Here is a 14,324-nt window from a genome sequence, read left to right as displayed (position 1 = left end):
GAACTGTAAGAAACTACAGAAGGTGGTGTACACAGCCCAGACCACCACGGAAGCCAATCTACCATCCATGGACTCCATTTACACAGCTCGCTGCAGTGGAAAGATTGGATTAGTGGTGCTGGAAGAGCACAGCAGTTCAGGCAGCATCCAACGAGCAGCGAAATCAACATTTCGGGCAAAAGCCCTTCATCAGGAAAGATTGCCAACACCAAAGGTCCCATCGCACCCCAGTAATGCTCTCCCATAACATCTTCATCAGGCAGAACATACAGGAGCCTCAAGACGTGCACCAGCAGATTCAGGAACAGCTTCTCCCTGGCCGTTATTAGTGTGATGAATGGATCCTCTAGCCTCAATGCTGATCTTGTTAACGCTGATCTCACCCAGCGCACGCCCTGTATGCCTCTATCAAGTCTCTTTAATCGTACATAGAGTCATAGAGATGTACAGCACGGAACAGACCCTTCGGTCCAACCCGTCCATTCCGACCAGATATCTCAACCCAATCTACTCCCACCTGCCAGCACCCTATCCTTGCTTACAATGATCTACCTGTGCTGCTCCTAAACAAAGCTTTTCACTGTACTTCGGTCCATGTGACAGACAATCAATCAATCTGGAATTGACTGCAGCCGATTGCTCCCCACCTGAGGCTATCCAAATGCACTTTGTTATTTTTGTCCAGGCTCAGGGCAGTGGTGGCGAGAGGCACGCTGACGTCATGAAGAGGCGGATACACTGACGTCATTGTAATCCCGGACACGTCGTGAAGGGGCGGGGTCTACGTGCTGGCGTTACGCGTAGCGCGGTGACGTATGGACGTGCTTAGTCACGTGCCCCCCCGCGGTGATGGAGCGAGCCGCCGCTGAGGCTGTCTCTCAGGTGGTGCTGCCCGGGGACCTGCTGACTTTCCCGCCCAACTCCGGGGACAGGGTCCTGTGCGGGCCCGGCCTGAGGCGCCAGGGCTGCGGGCAGCTGTCCGGACAGGCTCTGGTGGCCTGCAAGTCCGGCGTGCTCCGGCAGAAAGAGCCCTCGGTCTACTGGGTGGAGTCGCAGCAGAAGCGGGTGAGGGAGGCCGGGCCCCCCACTACTGTGGCGGTGACCCACCCTGTGGTCGGTCGGTTGGTGGGTTAGATGGTGCCAGGCCTTGGATGGGTACAATGGGCCCTGGAGTGGGGGGGGGGGTGGGGGATACTGGAGCAGTATGAGCCTGGGGAAGTGGAGGGCCAGGCGGCGTGGGCACATAGACCTGGGGATTCTGGGGGGGTCATTCGGGGAAAGGGGGAACGTGGGAACGTTTCTAGGGGGGGGGGTACCGGAAGTCCTGAGCAGTATACAGATTACGGGCTGGAGGTCATGGGGCTACAGAGGTCACAGGGGTTAGAGGGACAAGGTGAGTGGTCACAGGGGTTAGAGGGACAAGGTGAGTGGTCACAGGGGTTAGAGGGACATGGTGAGTGGTCACAGGGGTTAGAGGGACAAGGTGAGTGGTCACAGGGGTTAGAGGGACATGGTGAGTGGTCACAGGGGTTAGAGGGACATGGTGAGTGGTCACAGGGGTTAGAGGGACATGGTGAGTGGTCACAGGGGTTAGAGGGACATGGTGAGTGGTCACAGGGGTTAGAGGGACATGGTGAGTGGTCACAGGGGTTAGAGGGACAAGGTGAGTGGTCACAGGGGTTAGAGGGACAAGGTGAGTGGTCACAGGGGTTAGAGGGACAAGGTGAGTGGGTACTGGAGCTTGTGAGGTGTTGGAACTGAAGGAGATGGTGGGGAGGGAACTAAACCAGAGACTTCTGGAAAAGCTCGTCCTGAAGAAAGGTTTTATACCTGGAATGTTGACTTCTCCACCTTCTGATGCTCCTGGCTTGCTGTGTTCTCCCAGCCTCCTGCCTGTCCACTTTGGATTCTGGCATCTGCAGTTTGTTTTTTGTCTCCAGTCAGGTCAGGCGGCATCTGCAGAGGGAAGTCAAGAGTTAACGTTTAGGGTCCTGTTAACACTGATTTTTCTCCACAGATGTTGCCAGACATGCTGAGCTTTTCCAGCAATTTATATTCTTGATTCTAATTTACAGCATCTGTAGTTCTTTTGTTTTTTATGGTTGGGAGGGAGGTGTATTGGGTCTAGGGATTAAGGCAGGAGCAGTTCAGTGGAACTCCAGTTGTTTATTCATGAATCATAGCACTTCTACAAACTGATTTGCTTACCCATTCCATGGTGTATGAAGAGAAAATCAACTTCCTATCCTTTGAGCAGTTCTAGAGGGGCGAGTAGACATGTACTGATCAAAGTCAAATTAGATTCAGCTATTTTACCTTTCCTCTCCCTAGCCCATGTGTTTAATTTTGTTTTCTGGTTACCTGATTGGTTAAGACATGACCATTCATTCTGATACACAAGAGTCTCTAAATCAAATTATTGAGAAATTCATGCAAATAAGGAGATGGAATTTGATCGTTTCCCAGACTTTAGCCTTAACGTATGTGGAAGGTACTACTAAAGTTTAAGAATCAGAAATTGCTAGAAAAACTCACCAAGTCTGGCAGCATCTGAAGAGAAAGAAGAGTTAATGTATCAGGTACAGGGACTCCTCAGAACTCCAATTTAGTCAGCTTATTAGCACAGAAGAATTATGTGAATAACTAGTGTTTTGAGTTAAATTCTTGATAATTTTTGATTTTATGATGGCTGTTGTGGTTCAAAAGCTCCCTGGGGCAAAGTAGATATGCATGTCTTAAATAATACGTACCTGGTACCCTGAGAATACTACATGGACAATTTGGTGATTTTAAGCAGAGATTTCCATTATTGCCAATATTTATTTGCTGCTTGGTGTACAGTTAAGAAATTCGGCTGCATTATTCCAGAATTTGTAACTATAACTTAGTTATAACTTAATGCAGAGCAGATTTCATTGGAAAAGAATTTACAAATATCTTATTGCGTTTTTTCAGTATGTACCAGCTAAAGGAGAATACGTGATAGGAATTGTGACTACAAAGTCTGGTGATATATTCAAAGTTGATGTTGGAGGAAGTGAACAAGCTTCATTGTCATATTTAGCATTTGAAGGAGCTACGAAACGAAATCGACCAAATGTCCAAGTAAGAATTTTTTTTGTAAAGCTTTAATAAGTACATTTTAATATTGTAATTTTTTAATGCTTAAGCTGCAGACTGATTTATTTTTGTGTAGTTTTGAGAGTTCTTTGGTGATGTGAGCGGTTTAGCTTGATGGAAGTGAATGACCTACCAACTGCAACAAGGTGGCCAGGGTCATAAGTATCTAGGAGACAATGGGGATTGCAGATACTGGAGAAATCAGAGTTGATAAAGCGTTGCACTGGGAAAAGCACAGCAGGTCAGGCAGCATCCGAGGAGCAAGAGAGATTTGACGTTACGGGCATGACCCTTCGGGTTCATAATGATCACCGGTTTTAAGAAAGAATTTTTAACCAGTTCCAATTAACATCACAGTTCTAAAAAGGAATTTTCAGGTGTATATGAACTTTTACGAAATATACATGCCCCTTCAATAGCAAGAAGGCCAAAATCTGAATGCAGATTCATAGATTTGCCTTGTCCACACAAATCGTTTCTCTGACACAGGAGCTGGTGTAATCAAGATTCAACATCTACTGTTAATTTAGAAATTGGACCAGCATGAATACTGGTACGTCTTGGGCTAACAATTAAATGGATGAATTAAATTCACATTTGATTTTTTTTTTAAGACATAAAGTATTCACATGCAGACCTTAGGCCGTTTCACAAGTTAAGTCCTCAATTGAATAATACCAGCTATGTCCATGCCTTCTAAGAATTTCAGGTTTGTAGAATTTCTCAAGGTGTGTTAGTAGCTTTCTTGGAGTTGATATAATTAATGTTAGGGAGATTTCAAATCAGAGGATGTTGCTTACATGCTATCTGTTGCCATTAATTTGAACATTGGAATGAAATATCTATGATCATGTTTTTAGTGACCACAAAAACTTCAACCGCTGAAGAGTCAGCATGGATTGTCATTGATTGCTGTTGGTCTCTTGGCAGCGGAGTTGTGGCTGCCAGTCTCCTGTGTTTGCTGTGGGTTCTTCAGAGTACTTGAGGCTGTCCTGGTCGATTTAGTATTCTGCTCCCCTTGTTCTGGAGGTGAGGGATCGGATGCAACTCATGAGTTAACTGAACAAACAGCATCTTCTCTCGGGTTTTGCTGCTGAGCTTGTGCAGTGGCCATTACCTGCACGTGAAGAACAATATTGCCAAAACTTCAAACTTATCCCCATTCAGACAATGCTGAATATAATCAGATTGGTCATTTTGAAGTCCTCGAGGCCCTTTCCTATTTTGTACTGATCAGATTGGATTGGACTCTGCCAAGTCGGCTTCTTGCCACAAATTTCCTACCTCCTTGGTGCCCTGTACTCAATGTGTGTCCTGACCTATTACAATAATAACATTTGAAAGGGGTTGCTGCAGGAAATTTACTTGATCCCTCAATTATTTGCATGGTTTTTGTCTTTCTTTTTACGTTTCCTGGTGCAGTTTCAATCCTTTCTAAACCTAGAGGCATCTGTTGCCTGTTCTGATTTCCATTCAATCATTGTATATATTAACAACACTACATAATGCCTTCCTAAGGGAATGAGTCAAATCACTTAAATAAATATCCTTGAATGATTCTTCATCAATTCCTACATTTTCTGTGGTGATACCCGAACCAGTTTATAAATCGCATACAGATGGTCAGTATGAGCTGTGGAGTTTCCTCTACTTGTTTGTGCATAAATTCAAATGATCGATTCTTAGCACATCCAGAACCCCATTTGTTAATTCTTCTAGTTTAACATTTGGATACAGTGCAAAAGAAGGTAGAGGTAAATTGCTCTTAACTGACAAAACAATCCTAATATTCTGATCAATGATGTGGGTGAGATTTCTTCAGGAAAATCTCATCTCCGCACTTTGAAGTGGGCAGTCAGTGGGTTTAATCAGGACTCATTGATCACCCTGGACTTTTAACTCTGAAAAGTTAACGGATCACATCTGTGTGGTGTTTATAATACTGGTATCTCTTTACCCTTCTCCAGTTATAGTCATAGAGTCATTAGAGATGTACAGCATAGAAACAGACCCTTCGGTCCAACTCGTCCATGCCAACCAGATATCCTAATCTAATCTAGTCCCATTTTCCAGCACTTGGCCTATGTCCCTCTTAACCCTTCCTATTCTTGTATCACCCAAGTGCCTTTTTAAATGTTGCAATTGTATCCGTCTCCACCACTTCCTGTGGCAACTCGTTCCATACACGCACCACCCTCTACGTGAAAAAGTTGCCCCGTACATCCCTTTTATATCTTTCCCTTTTCACCCTAAACCTATGCCCTCTAGTTCTGAAATCCCCCACCTCAGGAAAGAAACTTTTTGTCTATTTACCCTATCCATACCCCTCAGCCTTTGCTCCACAGAAAACAGCCCCAGCCTCTCCAGCCCTGACAACATCCTTAAATCTTTTCTGAACCCTTTCAAGTTTCACAACATCTTTCTGATAGGAAGGAGACCAGAATTGCACGCAATAGTCCAACAGTGGTCTAACCAACATCCATGTACAACTGTAACATGATGTCCCAACTCCTATACTCAACACTCTGACCAATAAAGGAAAGCATACCAAACGCTGCCACCATTATCCTATCTACCTGTGATTCTACTTTGAAGGAGCTATGAACCTGTACTCCAAGATCTCTTTGTTCAGCAACACTCCCGAGGACCTTGCCATGAAGTGTATAAGTCCTGCTCAGATTTGCTTTCCCAAAATACAGCACCTCCCATTTATCTGAATTAAACTCCATCTGCCGCTTCTCAGCCCATTGGCCCATCTGACCAAGATCCTGTTGTAATCGGAGGTAACCTTTGGTCAGAAATGCATCTGAATTCTGGTCCAGGCATGGTATAATAAAATTCTTAATTGGTTTACTGATGCATCCATAGTTCCGAGTCAATTGGGTAGTGAATGCTCAATTTGTTTTTTTTTAAAAAGAATAGTCATCTACTGACGTCACTTCTCATTATCTATTGATTGGTATGTTAGGTATTTTTAATCAACCTCTTCAGAAGTTTTGTTACACGCATTTGAAATGAGACCTGAGCCCAGGCCATCTGGCTCAGAAGTAGGCGCACAATTAGTGCATTCAAGAACTCTAAACATTTTTTCTTTATCTATGGATGGCTCACATCTAAGTGCTTGTGATTGCTGATGGAGTGATGACATTGCCCTTGGGTGGTTTCAAGCTACCAATCTAGTGATAGTGAAACACGCTGAACAGTTGTACCACAGAAGCAGATCAGTTTAGTCTTTTAACTTGTGATTTACCAGTGAGGTCATCCTAGCTCCTATAGCTTTTCAAAGTTTGGGATAAGATTTGTAGTTCGGGTGCTCGTTGTTGTGGTTCTGTTCGTGACAAATTCCCAGCTCGGCGAACAGAACTACAACAACTCATATAGCTTTACCTGTCCATTCATCAAATTTTATAGCTTACCATTAAACATTTGATGCCATCTTAGCCCAGTTATTTAGGGTAGGGGGATTATAAGCTGTTATGTGAGCTTATTGTCTCATTTTTGCTTAATTGTAAGAGTGCCTCATTAAATCAAACTCCTTGTCAGTGAATGCTTGTTAGATGCCAACTGCTAGGTGATGTTTTTCTCCACGATTTTGGCTGTTTGATCTGTGGATGTCTGGAATGAGTCTCTTAATTTTTAAAATGGATTAGTGAAAAGTTGCATGTAACCTTGAATCTATAATTCTAATAACAAAAGGTTGCAAAGTTCTAATACCAACAAATTTAAAACATGGGTAATAGCAAGAAGTGTAAGTGCATAATGAACAGTATAAAGTGAGGTGGTGAATTATCCTTGTACATTCAATCCCTACATAGTCTAAAGTAATTTAATTCAAAGGATTATACAATCATAAATGTAAACATTGTTACAAAGTTAATAATTATATTTAGTCATTGTCGCTTCTGAACCTCAAAATTAAAACAAAGCTTTCCTGATGAAGGGCTTTTGCCCGAAATGTTGATTTCGCTGCTCGTTGGATGCTGCCTGAACTGCTGTGCTCTTCCAGCACCACTAATCCAGTATTTGGTTTTCAGCATCTGCAGCCATTTCTTTTACCTTTAATGTAGAACAGCTCCTATATTTCCTTTTTCTCCTCACTTTCCACAGTAAATCTCTTCCAGCCTTCCTTTTGTTAACCAAAGCCTTCTGATTAATATTCAAGTTGGGGGGGGGGGGGGGGGGCGGAATGTGAGCCTGTTCAACCTTAGAGGTTGAAAGTTCTTGCAGTGTAGCTCTCTGAAATCTTTCTCTTTCTTTGTCAAGTGAAGCAAGTGAAGTCACATGATATTAAGGAAGGAAAGTCTATTTTGGTCACACTTGGGCAGAATTATATATTTAGATTAACTGAATATATTTCAACCTGAACTAAACTGAACTCATGGTGAAATATCAAATTCCCTACTATTCCCACAGTAATGTCAAGTTCTGTTTCAAATTTTAAAAACCTTGTTTTCACATGGTGAGGGGAGTAAAGCAAAGCTAAGGTAGCCAGAGGTGGTGATTGACTCGACAATACCTGTTCAGTTGTAGGGGAGTCCCTCAGAATTGTTACAAAGAAGTTATAATGCAAAATCTAGAAATAAGGGCTTTCTGTAGAAAAAAAACAAAGAACAACTGACTTGTTTTTTTGTGTATCTGAGTTGATTTAATATTGGCAATAACATTAAATGCCAAATTATATGATCACAAATATTGCCTATAAATAATATGCATACTTTAAATAGTAAGTTTTTAAAAAAAGAAATCTTTCCTTTTTACATTATTCTAGGTTGGAGATCTTGTTTTTGCACAGTTTGTTGTGGCCAATAAAGATATGGAACCAGAACTGGTTTGCATTGACAGCTGTGGCCGATCTAATGGGATGGGAGTGATTGGACCAGATGGATTATTATTTAAAGTTTCACTGAGTATTGCACGCAAGTAAGTCACAAATTTGTCAAGACTCTGAGCACTTTACTGCCAGTGAATTGTCTTACTTACATTTTGAATTTTGAATTTCAGGCTGCTTTCTCCGAACTGTGACGTCATGAAGAACCTCGGGGAATTGTACCCATTTGAAGTAGTGGTTGGAATGAATGGACGGATATGGGTAAAAGCCAGAACATTGAAGCATACGTTATTAGTGGCTAACGTATTGGAAAGCTGTGGGAACATGACTGCGGAACAAAGGAGACATGTCTTCAAAAAACTGTCAGAAAATGTGCCATAAATCCAAGACTCATCAAATTCAATAGGAGTGTTTTGAACTTGGATAAATGGTTTCTACCTGTCCTTGAAGATACAAACACTGGAAGAAAAATGATTTCGATCATAACATGAACAGTTTGTCTGACTTTTTGGTAACTAATAAATATTTTGGTTATAAAATATCTTAATTCTACAAGTAATTTTTAAATTTTAAGCTCAAGCAAGAATTGAACTTTTCAAAATATTTCAAGTGTGCAACTTTTTATGGTCTCCCCTGACTTGTTTCTGTAGCATAATGATCTAATATTTTACTATCTATCTCCATACAACTTGAAATAAAATTAGGGAATACCTTATTAGGTCTTTAAATTAAGCTACACGCTGCCTTACTGTAATTTAACTCACTACCTCTGAATTTGAAAATAACATTAGAAAGTTGAGTTTTTTAACTAATTTGTCTACTTTCAACAGTGGTCAATTTTTGTCATTGTTTAAAATTGGCAGATTATCAAAAAAATGCATTTCAGATCCATCCTCAACTGTAGAGTCCGAGTCCTGCAGCACAGAAAGACAGCCTTCAATCCAACATGTCCATGCTGACCAAGTTCCCAACTAGACTAATCGCACTTGTCTGCATTTGGCCCATACCTCGCAATCTTTCCTATGTGTGTACCTGTCCAAATCTCCCATGAATGTTGAATTGGCACATGCATTTACAACTTCCTCTGACAGTTCATTCGATATACAAACCACCCTGTATGGAAAACGTTGCCCCTTGGATCCCTTTTAAATCTATCTCCTCTCATCTTTAAATATGCCCCCTAGTTTCTGACTCCCCTTCCCTAGGAAAAAGACCTTTGCTATTCACCTTATCTATGCTCCTCTTGATTTTATAAACTTAATAAGGTCACCCTCCTATGCAATGAAAGAAAAGTCCCTGCCTAACTAGTCTCGCCTAACTCAAACCCTCCGCTCCCAGTGGGATAGGCTTATAAGCCTGAATGGCCTATTTCCTATATTCCTCTTTCTAATTCATCCTTAATTCTCAACTTCCAATTGTATTGAGGAGTCATCAGCCACTTTAGGAAGGATGTCAAAGCATTACAAATGGTAGAGGAAATTTACTGGAATGGGATCAGAAATCAGAGACGTAAACAATACGCTTGTTCTTGGAACAATGAAAACTGAGATTTAAGAAGTGTTTAAAATTAAGGTTGGGCTTAATTGTTTTATTTACTCTTCCTACTGGGAGGGATGTCAGTGACAAGGGCATGAACTTTATGGTGATCAAGAGGCAGTAGAAAGCAAAATCATGCATGTACAAATTGTATATGTGCAAAATTGTCAAAAGCTAGCAAAGAAGTTCAACTAATAAGGAAAGAAAATTAAATGTTGGCCTTTATTTTATAGGGAATGAAATATAAAAATAGTTAGGTTTTAATATAACTCTACATGACACTAGCCAGACCACATCTGGAATACTGCAGACAGTTTTGATTCCCTTAACTAAGGAAAGATTCACTGGCATTGAATTTACTGGCACTGTATCGACATCCTGGAGTGATCATTGAGCTGAAACTCAACTGGACTCCCCATATAAATACAGTGGCTATGAGCAGGTCGGAGGTTAGGAGTAATATGGTGAGTAATTCACCACTTGATTCTGAAGACTGTCCACCATCTACAAGGGTCGAGAGTGTGGTGCTGGAAAAGCACAGCAAGTCATGTAGCATCAGAGGAGCAGAAGAATCGACGTTTCGGGCAAAAGCTCTTCATCAGGAAGGCACAAGTCGTTCTTTCAAAACATTGTTTTAGCATTTAAGTATGTGGGAATTATATGGTCAATGTTTTAAAGTTTTGAGTGTCAATAGAACTACTGGAAAGTACTTGATAGCACTTCTACCTGTTACATTGACGTGTTTTAGTCAATATTATTTGACCTTATTTGTTCATTGTATGTTAGTTAATTTCTCTGGTTTGCCTGTTGTTTTTGTTAATGACTCCTGCTAAATGGGCACCTTTTAACTTTAAGCTCCATGCTGTCTTTCCATTATTTTCATGACATCTGAGATAGTTGAATGGTGCGTTTCTCTTCCAAGGTATCACCCAACTTTATTGAAATGTAATTTTAAAATCTAAGGAATTTGCTTGTGGACTTCTAGGAATGTTTGAGTTGAGATTGCGACTGCAGAAAACCTGGTGCCCAAACCTTACATCTGGGGTTTATGGACATGTTGGCAATATTTGGAATAATTAGGCACCTCTTTTCAGTGCATATTATTGGACTGTTCCCTGAGGCAAGAGGATTGTTCCTGCTTGCTTACCTCCAAGCTGAAATAAGTGCAATCTAAAATTTTTAACAGTAGCAAATTGTGTTTACACTATTGTCTTCATCTGCGAAATCAGCTTCAAAGAGTAGACTAAAAGCAACTCAGTTCTGGGAATCTGAAAAACAAATACAGTAGACACCACATCCATAATAAAAGTAGCATTTCAGGGTTGTGGAGAAATGCTGATATGATTTATGAGCAAGAGCAGACAATCTGGCTCCTTGAGATCAAAGCTGAGCCCAATTTGGACTTAAATCTGCTTTCTGTCTGTCAACTATACCCTTTGACTCTCATCTGATCAGGAAGCTGTAGCTCAGCCTGAAAATATTCAATGACCTTTGCTGTGCTGCTCTCTGGGAAAAGTAAGTTGCACAGAGTTGTGACTCCCAGAAAAATATTGCTCATCGGAGGAACAGTATTTAACAACAGCAGAAAAAGAGAACAGAACCTCTTCCCCCACTGTCTATTCTTTCTTTCTTCCTTTTGCATAGCCCTTTTAAATTCTGAAGAGCTGGTGTCAATAAAGTAATGTTACTGGACTTATAATTACAAGTACCAAGCTGATGTTTGGGGACAGGGGGCATGGGTTTAAATCCTGCCATGTTAAATGGTGAATAATTTTATTAGATTCCCTACATTGTGGAAACAGGCCATTTGGCCCAACAAGTGCATACCAACATTCTGAAGAGCCACCTACCCAAACCAATTTCCCTCTTAACCAATGCACCTAACACTATGAAAAATTTAGTATGGCCAATACACCTGATCTGCGCATCTTTGGATTGTGGGAGCAAACCAGATCACCCAGAAGAAACCCATGCAGAAATGGGGAGAACATGCAAACTTCACACAGGCAGTTGCCTAAGGCTGGAATCAAACCCAAGTCCCTGGCTCTGTGAGGTTGCAGTGCTAACTACATGTGGAGTAAAAAGCCAGTTGAATGGCAGCCCTCAATTATTTAAAAAATGACATGTAGATCACTAATGACGTCAAAGGTGAGAAATCTGTTATCTTTACTTGGTCTGGCCTAAATGTGATTCCATAGCAATGTGATTGAATCTTCAGTATCCTCTGGGTAATTAGAGATGGGTGAGATATGTTGGTCCAACCAGTGACGCTCCCATCTCAAATTTTGTTTTTTGAGTTGCAGCTAATTGCAGTTTCAATGATTGGGGAAAGACCAGAAACACAAATTTGTACTTAGTTCCACAAATGTTGACTGACTCAGTCACTAATTCTGATTTCTCTCCACATACTGTCAGACCTGCTGAGCTTTTCCAGCAATTTTTATTTTTGATACTGTCATTTCATATCAGTTCAGAGTATCATATGGGCATCAATTTAAATTGGAAAATTAACGTCCTATAAAGATTAGGGGCAAATGGAGTCTCCATAGTTTATTTGTATGATTCCCCTATTACTGGTGAGCATATTTTCTTCGTGTTTCTGTGTGGGGAAAAAAAAATAATCTCTGGGCTGGTTTGGCTGGTTTTTCTGCTTCTTTGCTGACAGGTTTGAAGGTGGGGTTATGTAAAATCCTGCTGCCTAACTGTCTGCCTACCAAACCTCGATGGGGAGGGAGTACAGGGGGCGGTGTCAGGTGGTTTGTCTGATTTTTAGGCCTATCGAAGCCTGGGAGTAGCTAACAAATGGCCATTTAAGTGTCTCATCATTGTGGTTGGGGTAGCCAATACTGGAACACCAGCAGCTTCATCTGGCTAGGGCTGAGCAAGGATAATGAATCTAATTTTCAGTTGGAAGATAATGCCCCACCCTGATCATTCCCCTGCACATAATTCTCACCTCCATCACATTACTTGTTGATACACGTGACCTTGGATTTAATTAGGCACTTCAGCAAGTTAGGACTAACTGACTGGAAGTGCAGGGGTTACAGAGCTGCAAAGTGTTATTTCAAGGCTCCTCGCAGTGGGGGCTGCTGTTGAAATCATACATGCGGTCCCCTCTGGAGTTTTAACACCAGGAGTCCCCTGATGTACCTATTGGAGGAAACTCCTATGAAGATCTATCCCCCCCATACCTGCTCTTCCACTCCCTCAAACTTTCTCCATGTGGTCTGCAAATATCCCCGAGTTATCTTCAGTCCAGTTGGGCAATATCCAGGTTTGGGCTGACAAAAATGTGTACTACTCAAATGCTAGGTAATGATAATCTCCAACAAGAGAGAATTTAATTACCATCTGTTGACATTCAATTGTATTAGCAGAACTGAATGCCCCATTATCAACTTCCCGGGGGTTACCATTGACCAGAAACTGAACCGGACTAGTCACTAGGCTATTGGTGCCGTTCAGACACTAAGATTAAAACAAAGAATAAGACAGCACAGGAACAGGCCTTCTGGGTCTCCAAGCCTGAATCTAGCAATGAGTCACTTTCTGACTTCCCAAAGTTCACCAGCTGCTAGGCACAAGTCAGGAATGTAATGGAATATTCATTTATCTGGATGCGTACAGCTTCAACAACAGTCAAGAAGCTTGACAGCATGCAGAACAAAAGTAGCCCGCTTGATTGGCACCACATCCAAAAACATGTAGCTCTTTCACCAACAATGCTTAGTAGTGTACCATCAAAAAGATGCACTGAAGAAATTCATTAAGACTCCATGATTGCTACCATCTGGAAGGACATAGCAGCAGATATATGGGGAGTGCCAACCCTTGCAAGTTCCCTTCAAAGCCACTTACCATCCTGACTTGGAATTTTACTGTCAATGGACTTCCCTCCTGGATGGCATTGTGGGATACCTATCCTGAATGGACTGCAGCAATTCAAGAAAGCAGCTTCCCCATAACATTCTCAATGGTAACTACGGATGGGCAATGAATGTTGGTCCAGTTTGTGGTGTCTACAGCCTATGAATGATTTTTTAAAAATAAAACATCTGTTATCTCCTCCTCTTAGATGTTTCCCGGTTGTCCCAATAATGGCTGCCACATGAACAGAAAAACAGAAGTTGGAAAAGCTCAGGTGCCCTGGCATCTTCGGTGACTGAGTTTTTCCAGCAATGTTTGATTTTGTTTCTCATTTACAGCATCTGCAGTTCCTTTAGTATTTATCACATGAACATGGTGCTACTGGGACTACCGAGCTGCTGGACAATCTGATGAGTCAACAGCTCTCAAAGGCAGATTTCCTCCTCAATTTGGGGGTAGTGAACATCTTGCCCTGTGCCAATTAACATCCCATTGAGCATGAAATACTTGTAAGGCAGCCTACTTTCTCAGATGTGGGGTCTTAGCCAATTTGAGTTGGAGGTGCAAGGAATCCACATCTCACAAAACTAAGCCCATGTGAAGACTATCGTATTGGCTTGGTCTTGTATGATTGATCCAACATTCAGATTGCTGGGGACATGGGTATGGGTAAAAAAAATCTTTAACACCATCTTTTAAAAATAAAATTTAAAATGTATTAATTCTAGATCCAATGTCCATGCTGATCGCAAAATAAGACCCTGTAACTAGCAAGGGGGAGACTTGAAGACAGCAGGGACACCATACCCAACTGCCCAGACCTACTAAAAATCTAACCTGATGGTCTGAATTCTGAAGTACTGTATCATGTCTATATAAGACATAGAGAAACTCATTTCTCATTTTGCTCACTTCTCCAGGATCGTTGGTCTTGATGGTCACTGAACCATACCTTGGTAGGGAGAGAGTT

The 14,324-nt window shown here is 41.6% G+C and overlaps 1 protein-coding gene across 1 annotated transcript; it reads left to right on the top strand.

Moving 5' to 3' along the window:
* The first annotated feature begins 832 nt into the window (after positions 1–832).
* LOC140485637 (exosome complex component RRP40-like) lies at positions 833–8,489 on the top strand. Its single transcript, XM_072583992.1, has 4 exons — positions 833–1,065; positions 2,956–3,105; positions 7,889–8,040; positions 8,122–8,489. The coding sequence occupies exons 1-4, from the start codon at positions 850–852 to the stop codon at positions 8,327–8,329; spliced, it is 726 nt and encodes a 241-aa protein (XP_072440093.1). The 5' UTR covers positions 833–849; the 3' UTR covers positions 8,330–8,489.
* The last annotated feature ends 5,835 nt before the right edge of the window (positions 8,490–14,324 follow it).

Source organism: Chiloscyllium punctatum, chromosome 14, assembly GCF_047496795.1.
Source record: "Chiloscyllium punctatum isolate Juve2018m chromosome 14, sChiPun1.3, whole genome shotgun sequence".
In the NCBI taxonomy this organism is placed as follows: domain Eukaryota; kingdom Metazoa; phylum Chordata; class Chondrichthyes; order Orectolobiformes; family Hemiscylliidae; genus Chiloscyllium; species Chiloscyllium punctatum.
Note: the sequence above shows the minus strand (reverse complement) of the source record. Positions and strands in the feature narration are given on the sequence as shown.

Bases quoted from the DNA above. Each gene is read 5' to 3' on its own strand.
- LOC140485637 (XM_072583992.1), top strand. From the start codon at position 850: ATGGAGCGAGCCGCCGCTGAGGCTGTCTCTCAGGTGGTGCTGCCCGGG. The intron at 1,066-2,955 runs GTGAGGGAGGCC...GCGTTTTTTCAG, and splicing joins TGGAGTCGCAGCAGAAGCGG to TATGTACCAGCTAAAGGAGA. The intron at 3,106-7,888 runs GTAAGAATTTTT...ACATTATTCTAG, and splicing joins GAAATCGACCAAATGTCCAA to GTTGGAGATCTTGTTTTTGC.